Here is an 18,378-nt window from a genome sequence, read left to right as displayed (position 1 = left end):
ACGAAGCATCAACTTTTATTTTTCATAAATAAATTCTTTGAAAAAAAGAAGAAAATTTTAATAATTACAGTAACTGGTAACCGTTGGTTATAATATGTAAAAAAGAGTCAGAACTTCTCTTCCGCAGCATTAATCGTAGGAATCGGTTCCGGAATTGATTCCTCGCCCAGCCAACTCTAACAGGCTCACTCACTACGCCCATCACGTGACCTCTGTGATGTTCTTTCCCTCACAACCCACCCATCGTGGTTCGCTGAAATGACGCTTTTGTCATTATGTTCGTGTGTGAGATTGTGTTCTGAGAAGGGCATAGAATCTAGATGCAGATAAAATGGCAGAGAAATAAGGAAGAGAGAGAGAGAGAGAGAGAGAGAGAGAGAGAGAGAGAGAGAGAGAGAGAGAGAGAGAGATGAGAATGATGGAGAGAGAAAAAAAGAGGCACGACCCCATGAACAGTCAGAGAGAGAGAGAGAGAGAGAGAGAGAAAGGTAAGAATCAGATACACAGTCAGATGGACAGATTGAAGAAAGAGAGACTAACAGGCAGAGAGAGGCTGGCAGACTGATAGAAAATGAGAGAGAGAGAGAGAGAAAGTAAAATAATGTTTATTGTCTACTGATATATTATTATGCCTGACTCCAGTGCTTCTTCCTTTTATGCTTTCAGCTGATCATTTGTATTGCTATTTTATCTCACAGAGTAAATAATAATGTGTGCAGAAAGGGTAAATAATTGATTTTCACTTCTCTTTTAAAAAAATGTGATTATTTTGTTTTGTGTTTGTTTGTGTTTACTTTTCTTTGATGAACATTTGCGAAGCAACCTGACACATGTCACATTTTGACAAAATAACAGTATGGATATCAAATTAAAGATCTGTATGACTGCTACAAGTGAGTGAAAACATTATCAGTCCAGCTGCTTTGATTTCAAGGTTATCGTTACGGGGGAGTCAGGTTCACAGTGTTTAAAAAAAAAAAGGTTATTTGCTCATCTCGAAAAAGCTGAGTGTGACACATGACCCATTTTGTTGCATTCCTACGTGTTTTGCATGTGATGGAAGTGGAACTATATCTCCTTGTTTATTTTTTTTGATTTTTAGAATTTCAGAAGCAACCTTTAATCTTATTGCTGATGAAAAGGCGAAAAGAAATAAGATAAAATAGATGTTCTGAAAAATTCTTTAAAGTTGACGTTTATCTTTCCTTTTTTTTCCGTTGACCTTTTGTTTTTAGTTGATTTTTTAAAAAGGCAAATGATGTTGAAATTTGAAACTTGCTTTATTTGCCTCATATTCTTTTTTCTTGTTTTTTGTTGTCTATTAGATCTTATTTGATTTCCCTCATTGATCTTCTCAACTTGCTTGTACCTTGTTTGTTTACTGTAGAAATCAATTAGTATGATGTGTATAGGAAGGTAATGGTGAAAGGATTTAAGGGCGAGAGAGGTCTTTTGGGAGATGGGGGTGGAATGTGGATTAGAATATTACCAGGGATAGGGAAGCCATGTGGGTGAGGGAAAAAGGAGTGGGGAAGGGGAGGATCAGATTAAATAACTGAATGACCCAAAAAACTGTGTGTGTAACTATCACTGTGATTTTGTTGGGTTCTTATCAAGCCAGTGCTTGTTTTTCTTGTACAGTTGAACCACCTGTCAAAAACTATCACCTGTACAAACACACTCTTCTCACTTCACTTCTTGCATGTTTTTTACTTTATAATGACACTGTCCTAGAGGGCTGGCTATCAAAGGTGACCACTCTTCTCCTCAACAACAAGTGGTCATCAATGTTTGAAATGTTTCGTCATTGAATATCTTTACTGACAGTGACCGGTCCATAGTCTCTGGTCCTTTCTGTTTCTGTGTGTACAAAACTGACGTTTCTTCTTGAACTGGAAACAGACTGGTCAGCTGAGGCTTATGTGACCTTTGTGTGTAATGTGTACACGGCTATAGCTATGCTTTTCAGTGTTGTTTTAAAAAAATATGCAATGAAATATGTAAAGTTACAACAGTATGACATTTTGGGCTTCTTTTTTGTGAAGGATGATGGAAAAGGAAAAGGAAAGAAAGGAGGAAAAGACAAGAAGAAAGACAAGAAGAAAGACAAGAAAGACAAGAAAGGAAAGAAAGGGAAGAAAGGAGGAGATGATGATGTAAGTAAGATTATGGTAATGAGATATTGTTGTTTGTAGAAGTGTCTCTGAGCTTTGCAGATAAAGAAAAAGTTTTGTCAGATGACATAGATATGATGCCATCGCAGATTCACCAAGGGAGGTTGAATTATTTACAAAAGATTGCAAATGATACATGAAAATAATTGTTTTTAACCTATGTTTCCAGCGAAGATAGATTTGTTTGCCTATGACAGGTACAATGACGTTTACTTATCAAAGGTTGTAGGCTATAAATGTAGCTTATGCATCACAGTGTCAAAGTATTTTTGATAGGGCTTAGCCTTTGAAATGTTGGGGTTAGGGGCTCCAAAGGTCAATGGGATGGGGGAAAGGTGTAGGAGGGGGGTGAAATGTTGAACTAAATGTCAACATGCCAATTGCACAAAGCAGGCTCAATAAGCCCACGTAAAATTGCAGAATGTAAGACTTTTATGTGCAGGCAAATTAAGTTGTCTGTGAAGATTTGATCAAATTAAAAAAAAAAATTTCTTTCCTTGCAGGTCACGAAATTAATTACTTTTGTGATCTTTGATGCATTCAAAATTTTCAACCCCATGTTTTATTTTGTCATTTTTAACCTCATTGCCAAACACAGATGAATATCAAATTTTCTTTTAATGTATGGGGTCCTGTTGTTTTGTATCCTTATCTCTTAATGCTCTTATTTTGTCAAGTATTTGTTTTAAAAAGTGACTGCTATCTCTTTTTAAAACAATTTTTATTTGAATATAGGACAAGAATGTGGGAGAAGAAAGAGTGTGTGTGTGTGTGTGTGTGTGTTTGTGTGTGTGTGTGTGTGTGTGTGTGTGTGTGTTTGTGTGTGTGTGTGTGTGTGTGTGTGTGAGAGAGAGAGAGAGAGAGAGAGAGAGAGAGAGAGAGAGAGAGAGAGAGAGAGAGAGAGAGAGAGAGAGAGAAGCAATAGTCAGACATTGTCATATCACATTAAATCCTCATTATTTATGTAAACATTGTATTTTCAGGAGGAAGAAGAAGGATGGAAAATGGCTCCTTCCAATTTTGTCCCCTCTGTGAATGAAGCTTCTGATACTTACAAAGGTAGGCTCACATATAGTTTCACAAAAATCGCTGTTATACTATCTGTTTTTGGACTGTAAATGCTTTGTTATGCCGGAATGAATGTTTCACACTTTCTCTGTTGGTGTATTTTTCTGTGGTACTTATCCATAAGCTGTGTTTTAAAAAAATAGTTTCTCAGAGCTCTGCCATGTAATATATGCTGGGGTTTGATCACTGAATATTTTAAAGTTATTGTAAAGAATCAGATTTAGGGTTACTGTAAGTGCTTTCCGTCTGAATACTGAGAAGATCTCACAAAGCCAGACTTATCTGGCAAAAATAATGCACAAGTCTCCTCTTTCTTGCACGGCTGACGGTTGCAGTCTTCATACAGGTTACTTCTCAAGCATTTCGATTATACATCTTTCATTTTTTTAAAAGTCTCATTTCTGAAACATTTTCCGGATTGTTATAACAACATCAACTGAATCAAAATCTTGACAAATTTTCCCCGTACAATAGTTTCAAATTTCACCTTTGTCCTGTCACTTGCTTGTTGTCTTACTTTTAGTATAAACACAGTCAGCTCGTCGACGATCAGTTTTGCCCATGATATTTAAGCTGCAAGTATTTACACAGTTTGTCATGATTTTTGCACTCAATTGGCTTCACTTTCCTTTTGTATTCTTTGTCGCGAATTATTAAAGTGGGTACTTCTTTTTTTGCTACTAAGCAGCTATAGTGGTCTTCTCTTTAGATCCTGGTGCTCGAGAATCAGTGAAATGCAACGGGATTGCTGAAAGGGATCTTAACCAAATTATTGGGAAGCAACCAGTGACCTTACAATAGAATAAGTTAAAATTACTTCCCCTTCTCCACTGCTTGCTCACTCTCATCCCTTACATATTCCCTTTCATCGTGAAGAGACGCTTGACAAGAGAATGTGATCAAGATGTAGTTCAGATCAGTGGCCAGAATTTCAGATCTCCACTTTACGTAAGACCTTCTTGAAACTGGCAGTGATATGACCCCAGCGTGTGAAGTAGAGTTTTTGTTGCTAGGTTACGATGAGAGGTGTTGGTCTTGCAGAATAAAGGCTCCCTTGACTCGGCACATGTAGGCACAATCCAGTTTGCTACCTACACATTGACTTTGAAAACTATGCGCTGTCTCAATCTCAAAACAATGCATTTTACTCAATAGCAGGTTGTTGAAGTTTTACTTCAGTAAATCAGAATAGAGAAAAATGGGATCTGATGCCAATTTTTAAAAGTTGGAACTTGAACAGGAACAGGATTTTTGGAGAGTGAAAGGAGGGGGGGATTAAGGATGATGTTTGTATAACAAAAATCTGGTGTTCTTGGAAAAGGGGGATCTAAGGTGATCATGACTATACAATGTGGGATCTGTGAGGAAGACCATTGTGTACTGGTGTTTCCATTGTCCTTGGTTTTGTGATTATCCCGTACCCACATATCTTTTGATTTTAAGATCTGTCACTTTTTAATACTATTTCAAACTCTCCTGTGTAGGTGTGTGGGCCACACGCGATGAGACAGACAACTTCCCCCAGAAACATGACTCCGAACTCATCAAGGAGGAGAAGAGGAAGGAAGTGGAGGAGGAAGTTCGCCTCTCGGTGGATGAGCTCATGCGGGCTGAGCTGTCAAATCTCAAGGCCGTGAGTCTTGTCATATTCAGCACATGTTTAAACTTGTCTGTGTGTTTTGTTATTCATTTTTATAGAACAAGATGGAATCAGGACTAGAGACCTTGTGAAGAGATAAAAATATAATGAAAAAAGTTTTGTATGGCACAGTGACGAAATCAAGGGCACGTCAAAATAAAATTTTTACTGTTCATTGAGCTAATTTTATCAAATTTTTTTTCGGGGGGAGGGGCATTTACCAAAAGCACAAGAAACACAATTGTGCAGTTTCCGAGGACACTCAAGCTTTTAAAGTCATCAAACTTTGGCAGCTATTTTCTTGCTCATTTTACCTTTGACACCAGGTGACTCCACCACTTTCAATTGTAAATATCTCGACTTCTGTTCAAGATAGATCAGTATATTTTTCATCAAAAGCATAACAAATGAACAAGCTTTAACGTTATATAAATAACTGTATATGCCTACAAATTGATGAGCGTCTGCTTTTATTGTGTTAGGACACTTTTTTTCTCAGAAATATCTATGGGTTTTATTTTTAAAAGCGGTGCGCCTGTTTCAGTTGTTAATAATAGATTTTATTGACAGTACCCCTTATGTTGAAATAGCTAACCCAGCTAGTTCTGGCAGTTGGAGGAATTGGGGCAACTGATCTGAATAACCTAGTGATAGCGGAGCAGACTGAACTGACAGGCAAGAATTAAGTGACACTGCTCTAAGCCTGAATGAGCCTGGCTACAAAGTATAGTCAGTTTTAAGAATCTGTTTTATATTAGGTTTTTAAGTGGGTGTGAAAATTAAAGTAGAATTTGCTATATCAAATCTTGAATCCCCTGTTAAAATTGAACCCTTTTTTTCAGGCTGTGGACAGAGAGAAAAAAGGAAAGAAAGGGAAGAAATCCGGGAAGAAGAAAAAGAAGAAGGGAAAGAAGTCCGGCAAGAAAGGAAAGAAAGGCAAAAAGAAGGAGAAAGATCTGACTCCTGACCGGTAAGACATGAATATTGACAGTGTTTCATGTGCATGCAAACTTTACTAAATCTCTTTTCTGGCCAACTATCTTTGTGGATCTTACACCTGTAACCTATACACTCTGACATGAGATTCTTTTAACCATCTCTGCTTGTCACTGTTCCACTGAAACACTCATACCCACAAAGAAAAAACACACTCACATCCCTGTTGCTCCAAGTCCAAGACCGGCTTCTTGTCTTTTTATATTTGCTTTTTTTTTTCTTTTTCCTCTCCGAGACACTTCCCATTCTTTTTTTAAATCCTAAAAAAACTTGGATGGTTAAAGACAAATTTCATCCATTACTTCTTTTGCTTTTTTTTCTTGAACACGTAAAACACGTAAATAACGCTTTCTGTTTTTATGTTATGTTTGTACCATAGACATTCCTCAGCTTTTACACTTTAACTCATTCGCTACGTATTATTTTCTGCTTGTGGACGAATTTTTTTCGGGAGGGCGAAATGAGATGATGACTAGTGCGCAGTTCACAGGTCTTGGGGGCCATAAATTCAAATAAATATCAACATATTATATACCAACATTTTCAGTATGGTTTGTAGAATAGATCTGTATTGTTTATTTGAGTATTTTTTAAAGTTTGGTTCCTGTAAGAGACGATTATGCAACACAATTAATTGTGATTGGCTGCGGATAAAATTTGAAAACAAAAAATTTATAATCTCAGATGAAACTCAAAAAATATATTTGCATCTAGTCAAATTATACATCAAAATAACCATAACTGTATATAGAACAGGAAAATATTGAAAAATGAGCAGTTATTTACATACATTCCATAATATTTGTACATTTGGATCATAACCTCCGATATTGAAAAAAATTTTTTTTAAAAATAATTTTGAAAAAAGGATCCCAAACAGAAAAAAAACACTCGTATCTTATATGGAATTATTCAGAATTGCATTTGGAATGAACCTATACATGTCTTGGGTGGTACTTTATGAGTAAATTCACCAAAAAGTAGTGATTTTGGGGAGAAAAAATAATATTTCGACTATTTAGATCCAGCACTCAAAAATATTGATTTCTCAATTACAGTGCACTGGCAATTTGAGTCCAGTTGTATCAATATTATAAAGAAGAGTCCTACACTTCTTTAGTGAGCAAAATAATGATACATTTTGTTATGTAAGCGTATTAAGACTGGTGTCTGGGCTATAATTTGGGCTTCGCGATAAAACAATGTCGCATAAACTTCTAAATCATGTTTCAAAACTGAATCAAAACTTCCGATTTTCGGTGGAAACGCTTGACCCGGAAGTCAACTTTATATTATGACCTTTATTTTAACATGGATATGTGGATTGGAATAGAAACCAAGCTAAAATTGAACGTCGGTTCTCGAGCCGCCGGGGGCGGCTTAACGTATTGACAGCACTTTAGCCGCGCCGCCCCCCACGGCTCGGCTTAGCGAATGAGTTAAAAACTTGTTTTGATTCGAACTTAGAAGGAAATAGTGCAATCAGATTTGATCAGTGTCTGACAATGATTGTTTTTTTTTTCTAACCAGATGTGGGCTGTTGGAACTGTTATCAAGATTCTTAGATCATTAGGTGTGGAATTTCTGTCACTGAATCTAGACTTCTTTTCCACTTGATCTCCCTTTGTCTTTATGACCTGGGTGGTATAGACGATGAACCTTGACAGCTGAGAGCTCTATTTATAGATAAATGGCTTATAGTTTTCTTAAAAAAACAAAAATCTATGCCCGTCCACAGCACGATGGAAGATCTGTATGAGGAGTTGGTGACCCAGGGCATCATCGTTCGTTGCCCGAACATCCGTCTGGCTGACTATGAGGGAGAGTACAGCTATCTCGGTACAACTCTGAGACAAGCCAACATTGAGCCCATGCCCTCACTCTCTGATGTACGACGTCTGGTCACAGAATTTGGCATTCTTCCCCTGGGTGAGACACTTGAGTGGGTGGTTAGCGGGTGATCTGGTGGAGCTTGCTCCTTCTTTCTTATCAAACCTCCATTGTTCTTATCTTTCCTCCTTCTTTTCTTCATATGTTAGTCTCTTGTAGCACCTCTAATATTTGGCATTTTTATGATTTAATTGTGTTGCAAGTGCCCTAAACTCTAACTAAAATGGAAAAAAGACAACCTTTAGACATATTGTTATATATCCTGGAGTGGCTATGTCCCATTGCGCCTTGAAGTACCCATCACACTTTAAAATGTAGTCTTTGAATGTATCAAGGCTTGATTCCATTCTATCATTCCCTTTAAGCTACCATAACATAACGGTATTCATGTTATTCAAGATTTAGGTCATATGAATTGCTATAACTCAAGGAGTGACCTCGGTCCATGCAATTTTTTTTGTCATACTGCAAGAAAGAGGACTGCAATACATCAAATGAAGCTAACTCTGCTCGCTAATACTGTTGAAAATTCAGGATTGTGGGGAGGGGGAGTGTAGGTGAAGAACAATGTACAAGGAAAGCATTATACTTTAATTCAATGGACCCAAGCCCCAAGCCAGAGAGTGAGTTTGTTCTCCAAGCACGGAGTCAAGCTAACTTGTCCTCATTTCTCACCCTGTCTTTTATTGTGATGTTCAAAGTTTTTTTTAGGCATCTCATTTCATAGGTCTTTATTTGGGGACTCTTGTTTATTGTCCATGTTTGGGCTTGGTCCGTCTTTGGTGAACACGCGTCCTAGGTATCTGAACTCTTCTGCTTGCTTGATTTTGCTGTTGTCAACTGTGATTTTTAGTGGGTCTGGTGTCTTGCTCATTTTCATTACATCAGTTTTGATTGTCCTGATCTTTATGTTGTGGTCTTTGCAGTTTTTGTTCAGTTTGTTTATGTGTTCTTGGACGGTCTTCTCGTTGTTGCTTATGTGCTCTGGTCATCATGAGAAAGGAAGCTTGTAGATTGTGTTGTCTTCTGGCTTAGCTTCTGCTGTTATTTTGTCCATATATATTATAAATGGTAAAGGAAATAGTATACAACCTTGTCTTACTCCTGATCTTACTTGGAACCATTGTATTTTTTCGTGTGATGTACTTACAGTTGTTTTATTTTGTTCTAATAATGCTGTGGTGATGTCCAGTAGTTGTCGTCTGATTTTGTATTCTTCCAGTATTGTCACCAGTTTGTCTCAGTCTGCTCAGTCGAAGGCCTTTTCTTGGTCCACAAAGACAGCATTTAATTCTTGGTCTTATTCTTTTGCCTTTTCAGTGGGTTGTCTAAGCGTGAATATTGCACCTGTGCAACTTCTTCCTTTTCTGGAATAAAATTGTGTTCTGTAAAGTTGTATTTAAAGCCGCAGTCTTGTTCTTTGTTCTGATATCTTAGCACATAATTATCTTCCCAGTATGACTGAGTAGAAAGATTCCCCTGTAAGTGCGGCAGCCCTTCTTGTTTCCTTTGTTTTTGTTTATTCATACAATCATGGCACGTTGCCAGTCATCTGGGATTCTGCTATCTTTCCGTCCTTCAATACCTGGTGATTTGATTTTTGGGCTCTTTATAATAAGATTGAACTGAATTATAAAATAAGGTTAAGTTTATTGTATTGATCCATATAGGGAAGAAATTAGCAACATGCTTTCAACAGATCTACTACACAAAATAGAAATATTTTCATATCAATACTACCACACAAATGCACATCAAAAGAACCTAACACATAGGCCTACACAAACACAAACACTCTCACATACAAAAAAACCGCAAACACAAACACTCACACAGTGGCAGTGGGTAGTGAAGGGCTCACGGGCTTGAGCCCCCCTCCTCACCCCCGAAGTCTATCTCAAGGCAAAAAACCCCCCACGAAATCAGCAGTTGAAACAGTTCTGATTGACCGCAATGAACACAGAGTGATCAACTAGGCGGCTTGCTCGTTTATCCAATCACTGTTGTCCCCGCTTACAACTATAGTAACCTAACAGCCAATCAAATGTCTTTAGGGCTCATAAATCAACCAGCCCGTTCCCACGGTCTCTCCGTAATGAAACCCCTCTTGTAAAAAGGTAGAAGACTTGAAAAAAATAACACTGCACAGAGGGCTCACGCTCTCCCAGCCCTGACAATGGGGTGAAAGTTTACGACACACTTTCCCCCAGTGACACAGTTACCTATGCGCCAATTGGGCCTTTGTTAGGCGCGTTCTATTTTCTGCAACAACACGACCCAATCCACCTCATACACGGTGTGTGTTTGGAGTGCTGTGTGTTTGTGCCGCTGAGATTTAACAATAATCAAATAAAAACTAATTAGAGAAATTTGGAGGTGAAACGGCTTCGTCCCCACCATCCAGAAGAATTTAATGTAGATGACTCTTCTCGTTTGAATGGTTTTCAAAATGCCGTGGCTCGCTGTGAGTATAGAAAAATCGTCACTGTGTTGTTCTTATTGCTTGTTTTTTGGTGGTAAGGAAGTGGAAGAAACCTAAGCCCCACCCAAATCTAGGTTCACCCACCGCCACTGCACTCACATCTCTAATACCCAAGCACTCCCATGTTCCCCTGGAGACTATCATGTATCGATGATATATTGAGAAAGACACATTGTTTCACACCCTGTGTCTTGACATCTCAGGCTCCCCGGCTGTCCATGAGAACTGCCCGCTGACCAAGTCCATCATGCTGGCCGGACCTCGGGGGACCGGGAAGAAGACGCTCGTCCAGGCTATGTGCACCGAGCTGGGGGCAAACTTCTTTGACCTCTCCCCAGGCAACCTGGCAGGGAAGTACCCTGGCAAGGATGGACTCAAGATGCTCATGCATCTTATCTTCAAGGTATGCTATTATATGGATTAGGTTGCCCCTTAAGACTTTACTGTCTGGTGCTTCTTAATAAGATTTGGAGTTGCTAAATTCAATAAAAAATGTATCAGAGGCAAAGAGCAGAGACGTCAGCTGAAAGAATACTGAGACAGCCTCACCTCTCAGCCTAGTTCAACCCCACACATCCCCTATCCCCAAAGCAACAGACATTTGTGGGCAAAGATCATCCTGATCAGTCATTTCCACACATGCCCCACCCCCAAATGTTGTATGAAGTCAAAGCCCTTCACCAACGAAGGACGAACATAATCACATGTACACACACAGATACAATACAAACACACACCCAAGCACACATGGTAAACATGAAGTGTCAGATAGAGAAGATTAGTGACTGGCTTGATCAGCACATATATACTCTGTTATTGATGATTCCCGCTCTAGTCTGACAGGCCTCATTCTTTATATACTGAGTAAAAATAGGTATTCTAATTCCTCATTCTTTATGGATTGTTGCTTTATATTGATTCCCTTGTCTCACCCTCTCCAGGTTGGACGAGCTCTGCAACCTTCTGTTTTCTACATTGGAGAATGTGAGAAAATGTTCAAAAAGAAAATTCCCAAGACTGATCCTGTAAGTGACACCTATTTTTTATTTGTTGTCTTTCTCCTTTTTTTTTCTTCTCGTGCTTGTGCTGGTTACAAGAAACAGCTTTTTTCTTTAGTTCCATCAACACAGTAGGGTGACTACATGCTTACTATTTCCCCAATATTTGAATAGAAAATCCTCCATACTTTTTTTCTGTTTTTCATTTTCTTTTCAGTTTCCTGTCTTTCTGCTAATAGTCATGGAGTCAGGTACTCTCCTTGGGGGGAGGAGGGAGGTGTAGAGATGAAGTAAGAGAGGAAAAGCAGAGAGGGAGGAGGGAGACTTTGGAAAACAAGGATAAATACTTTTCAGAAAGAGGAAATGGCGAAACGTGAAGCCCATTCTCTTTTGATTTCCCATCCGTGCATGTGTAAATTTATAGTGACAATATCAGTGTCTTTTGACTTCATAATTGGCGTTCTAAAATTTTGGTCCAGGTACACTCTGGGAGAATTATATCCTTTTATTGAGGACCATTCTTAAAAAATTACTTGGTTTTTGGACTGGACTATTTGTAGGTAAAGTTCCATAGAGAGCCGCTAGAACAATGTCTCTCTCTCTATTTTTAAACTTTACTGAAGTAAATATATCTTGAAATTTGAGCCTTGTTGCATGTACAGATCCCTTTGTGGGTGGTTGGCAGATGCTCTGGTATGGTTTGCTCCTTCTTTCCTATCAATTATCTTTCATCTATATCTCTCCTGCTTCGTTTTTGTGTTTGTTTCTCTCTTGTAATACCACTAATCTTCTGCACTTATATAACCTGATTGTGTTGCAAGTGCCATGAAACTTTTACTAAAACTAGACACTTCCATTTCAGAGCGTAATATTCTGACGGCCCTCTGAAAACAATTCTCTTCTGCACCACATGTCCAGCTGTGATAACACTTCGCTACATCAGAGTTACAAAGTTCTATCTGACATTTTTGGCCATTTTGAGTTTCTAAGACCATGAGGTCAGAAACCTATTAATGTTTTATCTGCTCTATCAAAATTGCAAGATTATTCAGAGTCGTTGTCAAGATATTCAAAGAATTGCTTTAGAAAAATCTTGACTTGATCTGAAACTCAAAATCTTTGACATTAAATTTCTCAAAACTAAGTACTGAGCAGATGGAACTTCGTAATTCTGAGGTAGTGACTGGTCTCCAATTCTCAAAGATGTCCTCACTCTATCCTTTTTTATGGTGTCCTTGACCCTGTTTTCTAGGAAATCTTCCTCACAAAATGCGTTCTTTCTTCAGACTGTTATGTCCCTTTATGATACCAAAGTACTGTTTTTTTTTCCCTCGCTCGTATTCAGTGCTTGCTGACCTGAGAGATATTACCCATTATTAGACATTTTATTGGTAATTTTCATGCATGTTGGAGATCACCTGGGTAGTGACAGGTGTTATTTAATGCCTTGCTTGGAAAAAATGTTGGTGGATGCTACAAAGATTTTAGCTTCTTAAAGGCAACAAAACTGGTTGCAGGCAATAAAAAAGGTTGACAAGCTCTGCTCTAATTGTGTCAATATGAGCCTTTGACATTTAATTTAAGAAGAAAACAACCCTTTCACCTTTTCCCACCAGACTGACCCTAAAAGGCTGAAGAAAGAGCTGCCTAAAGCGCTGAAGACCATCAAGTCAGATGACCGCCTCCTGCTGGTGGGTACAAGCCGCTGCCCCTTCGACGGCGAGATGAAACCGTTGATGAGTTGCTACCAGCGGATTATTCTCATCCCTCGCCCTGACTACGCTTCTAGGCATTGTGAGTCAACCTGAACATTACTTCCAAATACGCAAAGAGCCATAGTTATTTACGTTTGCTCACCAATTGACACAAAATCATTTTAAAATAAAGTGGGATGCTTTGATCCAGCCAACAGTGTAAGATGCATCTCATCAGACACACATATACATGATGTATGGAGTTAAAATGTCCTCCCCAGATGGGATTTGAACTTATGTCCACTATATGCAAGGTGAAGAGCCATTCTATTGCTCAACATAACAATACTACCTGCGTGCTTGTACTGAGCAGGAAAAATGGTCTCATATGTAAAAATCAGTTGCACTGCAGGTTGAAGAACCAGTAGCCGACTAGCCATGACATCTAGCAGAGAAGAAAAAATAGTATGACACACCCTTACAGCTTCCTTGATTCCAAATTCACTGACATTGCCTCTCCTTTGGAGCATATCAAGGAAGTCAAGATCTGAATGGAGGGAAGTAGTAGGCCTACTTGAGCAATCTAATTCCTCTCACGGCGTCACTTTTCGCCCGATTCTGTTACTTTTAGTTCGCGTGATTCAGCAGCCCGCCGGAGCTCCGCGGCTCGGGGTCACAGGGTTAATGAGCCCTGAAGCGACTTTGCCGGTGTCGGTCAGGAAGTTCGCATTTTTTACTATGTTTAAAATGATATAACTTCTTTCCCCATCCCACATAGCAAACCATTACGCGGATGTACTAAAAGCTCAATGTCTTGAGATTTATTCTGCGTTAGAATGGTTAGTTTCTGTGCTTTAGTTTTTGTTCTAGACAAGTGTTTGTAGAGTACCCAATTTGTCCTATTTTAGTTACAAACTTATGAATAAATGATTGTTAATTTAAAAAAGGCTCGACAGATCTCTCCAAAATCTGTGTTAAACTGACTACTAATATCATGTCCTTTACCTCGAGAAATCTTAAATCTGCACGAGTAGTAAGTTATAAGAGAAGAAAGATGCACATCTGCATTTTTTAACTAAACACGATCACCGTTAGCTCTTATTTTACTATTAAACAAGAGAAAGTTACTCAGCGTTTGTCCATGAATCATGCTGTGTCTGTGGCAGCCTGCATACAACTATAAAGATATAATACATGTATAGAATCTAAGTGATTAAAAAACCCCACAAAACCGTGTAAATACATGGGTAGAGATAAACTTCTTGTATGGAATAAAAATAATAACAGCTAACACATTCATTCTTAGTTTTTGTGTAGGAAATATGCGCAGACACAATTATGAATGTAAAGAAATCAGTCACATTGTCAGTTATTGCAAATGGTCATAGAAATGAAAAAAAAAAAGCTGGAAAAGTCTGGTGCTGATTCAGTGTCCCTGGAAAGCTAGAAATTATTCTTATAACCCAATTACGAGAAGTAATCCCTATTATTCAGTCAACTGACAAAACCTAGACTTAGCGTTTTAAGAAAAATAAGGAATTTCTGGAGTGTAACAGATACTGTTCGTGTATTAGATCTACGTTGAAGATGTATTCTAGCACTAAAATCGATTTGTACTTTTCATAGAGAAACTTCATAGTAACTTTTATAAACTTTCGAGAAAATATGCGAATATTCACGATTATATTAGACACATTAAGTTGTATTTGGAGGAATTACTTCATAGCGAATTGTGTGCCCAATGGATAAAATTGTAAAATTACAGCTTTCTATTATAAGCGCAGATACCATCTTTTCTGAGTATCTGCACCAATGTTATGTCGTTCATGTTCCAAAAGTTCGACAGATTTTGACGATGCCTTTTTTTTATATTGATTTTTTTTCATTCACGCTAGTCCAAAAAAATTTACAATTTAGCATTGCCAACTCCAGCGCGTCTAACGGAATAACCAGACAAGTTACAACGTCAGTTCTTTTTTGAGTCTCACGAGCAGAAATGCGTGCTTTGGGTGCACTAAATGAGAATTACCATAAATACAAGGATACACCTTAAATTGTACGTTGAAAAGTACCAAAAATTAGGTCAGCCCAGACAGAGCGGCGACAGTGAGCTGACCCCCGTGACCCCGATGTGATAAGGCGCCCGGCGGGGAACCCCCCGCGGCAACTAAAATTTCACTGCCGGTGCGCCGTGCTCTATGTCTACTGCCCAGACAAAGCTGTATCCTACTTTTAAGATTATCCGTCAAAATGCAAGAGGCCATCAATGGTGGCAGCGGTTTGAAGGTGTTGCTTGAGATTTTATTTCTGTTATATCTATTCTTTTCTGTGGGAGGGTGTTTTTTTGTGTGTGTTTGTGTGTGTGTTTGTGTGTGTGTGTGTGTGTGTGTGTGTGTGTGTGTGTGTGTGTGTGTGTGTTTGTATACATGTGTGTGCATACAGAAAGGGGGTGAGGTAGGGGACCTTGGAGGAAGCTGAATGTTATTTGGGAGTTGGAGGTTGCTTTGGTTCTGGTACGATGTCTGTTTTGTTTCCTTTCTCCAGCTGTTTCCGTTGCTTGTTTTTACATCGATGGTGTGCATCTCTTTTACTCGAACAGAAAACAAAGTAGGAAATAAAATAACATACATTTTGTTATTTTCTTCTTGTTGTTTTCAGTGCTTTGGCGGAAAATGATCTTAAAGTTTGGGGGTCAGCTAACCAACTACCTTGACATCAGCTCCTTGTCAAAGGTCACCGACGGCTACACTCCAGGTCACCTGGTCACAGCTGTACAGCAGGTGAGTCAATTGCCCGGCCCAATATTGTTTGTTTGTGCGTGCTGCAAAGAGGTTATATGTAATACTAGAGCTCACTTCTGTGACGTCACAAGTGTCAGACATTGGGGGCCTTCCGCCCTCATCGGTGTGGCCGGCGTGCCCCATTTACATGAACAATCTAAGCCCCCACCCGCTCCACAAAAGTTCTAATAACAATACCTAGACCCCATATTTCAGTGCAAGCTTGTAGATTTCCTCCTAAGGCTGCCGAGACACCCCATGTGAGTCTCGAAAAGTACTTACTCATCTGTTGAACAACGCCTGTCTTGCCCTTGAGGTTCAATGTCCCATTGTGGGCACATGCAGCCCCCATTTGTTTATGTAGGGACATTACTGCCACGAACTCTAGTACTAAAAATAACCTCTTTGGTGTGCTGTTATAAGGTGTCGAAGGCGACTCATAGTTTTCTTCCGTCCCCGTTGGTTTGAATGAATTTCTGGAGTGAGTTTCATTATGTTTGACTCGTTTACCCTTGTCAGTAGTAACACATAAGTGGTAGCTGGCTGCTCTTTTGTGTTTTGCTCCAATTTGAAAATAAGGGACAGAAAGTAACAGCCATTTGTGAGATATCATGGTGAAATCAGGCGTTCATCAAAATAATAAAATGGAACACACCGGCATTTTTCTGCCGGTGTGACAATTTCTACATAATTTTTGTTTTTTGGCTCGATGCCGTTTATATACATTTAAAAACACATTTCTGTTTCAATTTTACTATAAAACATTGATTAAAGGTACAAAATATGTAAACTTTCAGCTTCCAAGGACTCTCAAACTTTGGAAGTCACCAAACTTTGGCGGCTCTTTTCAATCTAATTTTACCTCTGAAACCAGCTGACCCGCAACTCCTTCAATCCCTATTTCTCAACTTCTATTCAAGATAGATGGGTACTTTTTTCCACTGAAAGCATGACAAATGAACAAGCTTTAAGACGATGCCAATAACTCTACATGCCCCAAAAATTGACGAGTGCCTGATTCCACCGCGCCGTTACACATTTCATTTAAGTGATATGTGAAATAATATTAACTCTGTTCACTTTCTTGACAGTTTGAAAATAGGGGACAGAAAGTAACAGTCACATTTCTCATTTTGTCCAGGTGTTGACTGACCGACGTATCCAGCAGCTGGCCAAGAAGCCGTTACAAGCTTATGAGTTCTTAGCACCATTAGCCAGGCTTGACCCGATCTATAAGGAGGAAGAGGAATCTTTTAAGGTAAGTAGTAGGAGTAGTATAAAACTGCTTCGTGAACTGTCCTTTCCTCCTTTCTCTCTCTCTCTCTCTCTCTCTCTTTTTCTCTCTCTCTCTCTTTCTCTCTCTCTTTCTCTCACTGTCTCACTCACTCTCTCTCTCTCTCTCTCTCTCTCTCTCTCTCTCTCTCTCTCTGTCTCTCTCCATACCAAAATTCAGTCTGCGTGTCCTCAAATCTTTCACATTTCAGGCAAATATACAGGAATTGCTGGTTACGTACTGAATATCTTTGTAAACCCCCCCGAATCTTTTTCTCTCAATTTCGTTAATGTCAGGGAATGAATTTTCAGAGTGCTTGTGTAAATTCTGTCAATTTAAAGATGTTAGGCTTGATATGTCACAGAGTAAGTTAAGCTTCATGAATATGGGTGCGTCCAGTTTCCTCTTCGAATGCTTCACATAAATCTGCTGTTGTTCAGTATGTCCAGTGGCCGAGTGGTTACTGGGCTCAGGCTCACAGTAATGTCAAGCATCTGTCTTTGAATCTGCGTTTATGTGGAATCTCTCTGGGGTGTGTCCGTGGACAAGGCACAATAACCCAAGCTCAAAAACAGGGAGCTGAAGAGTGTCAACAAGGATGAGCCTTCTTCTTCTTCTCGATCGCATCACACTTGAAGTCCGGTATCTGTCATAAATTGGGCCGTCCTGCTCAGTTCATCTGGCGGCCCATATAGCTTCTCTTGTAGCGTCAGTGGGGTTGGCCACGTTTCCTGTCTCAGGGCCCTGTGTGTCTTGCAGTGCTGAAGGATGTGTTCAACAGTTTGGTCCGCCTCTCCACACTGGAAGGAAAAGCCTGTTTACTATCTATATTAGTGGGGTATTGTGGATTTAATAACATTGTTGTACCATTGTGTAAAATTAATGTAATATGTATTTATGAACATTATCGTAAATCAAGTTTCGTCTTTTTGGGATTCATAAAAGTGGAATTTGATTAATTTCTTTTTCCATATATTGCTGATGAACCTCCAAATCAAGTCCACTGTCCAGTCTGATATGTTTCTGTTTGTCTTTACTGTTTTGCCATTTCTGTCTGTCATTAAGGTTTGTCATATTTCTCTGTTGTATTTTTCTGTAATTACTTTCTGACATTTCCATTTGTCTTTTCTGAAGGTAATTTCGTCAGACATTAATTATTATACCTCCAGATCAAATCTGCTGTCTTGTCTGAAGTCATTACTTCTGCTTGTCATTTCCAGAAGTCATTTATATCTTTCAGTTCCATTCATTTACCAGTTATTTCTGGGGAATGTGTATAGCGAGGAGGGGGGGTGTTCCTGTGTTTTTCAGCCTGTTAACTTGCAGTTCCTATCATGATATGACTGAATTACATATCCTGAACTCCCCCCCCCCATTCCCCCCA

General features: G+C 39.0%; 1 protein-coding gene across 1 annotated transcript in view; it reads left to right on the top strand.

Moving 5' to 3' along the window:
- LOC101849806 (dynein regulatory complex protein 11) overlaps positions 1-18,378 on the top strand; it is a 28,956-nt gene that overhangs the window by 8,839 nt on the left and 1,739 nt on the right. Inside the window, exons 9-18 of the mRNA XM_005089230.3 lie at positions 2,046-2,156; positions 3,158-3,233; positions 4,727-4,875; positions 5,724-5,851; positions 7,616-7,806; positions 10,453-10,652; positions 11,191-11,274; positions 12,864-13,041; positions 15,600-15,721; positions 16,863-16,979. Coding sequence (XP_005089287.1) covers positions 2,046-2,156; positions 3,158-3,233; positions 4,727-4,875; positions 5,724-5,851; positions 7,616-7,806; positions 10,453-10,652; positions 11,191-11,274; positions 12,864-13,041; positions 15,600-15,721; positions 16,863-16,979 — 1,356 coding nt within the window. The remainder of the gene's footprint in view (positions 1-2,045; positions 2,157-3,157; positions 3,234-4,726; positions 4,876-5,723; positions 5,852-7,615; positions 7,807-10,452; positions 10,653-11,190; positions 11,275-12,863; positions 13,042-15,599; positions 15,722-16,862; positions 16,980-18,378) is intronic.

This window comes from Aplysia californica, unplaced genomic scaffold, assembly GCF_000002075.1.
Source record: "Aplysia californica isolate F4 #8 unplaced genomic scaffold, AplCal3.0 scaffold00004, whole genome shotgun sequence".
NCBI classification, from domain to species: domain Eukaryota; kingdom Metazoa; phylum Mollusca; class Gastropoda; order Aplysiida; family Aplysiidae; genus Aplysia; species Aplysia californica.
Note: the sequence above shows the minus strand (reverse complement) of the source record. Positions and strands in the feature narration are given on the sequence as shown.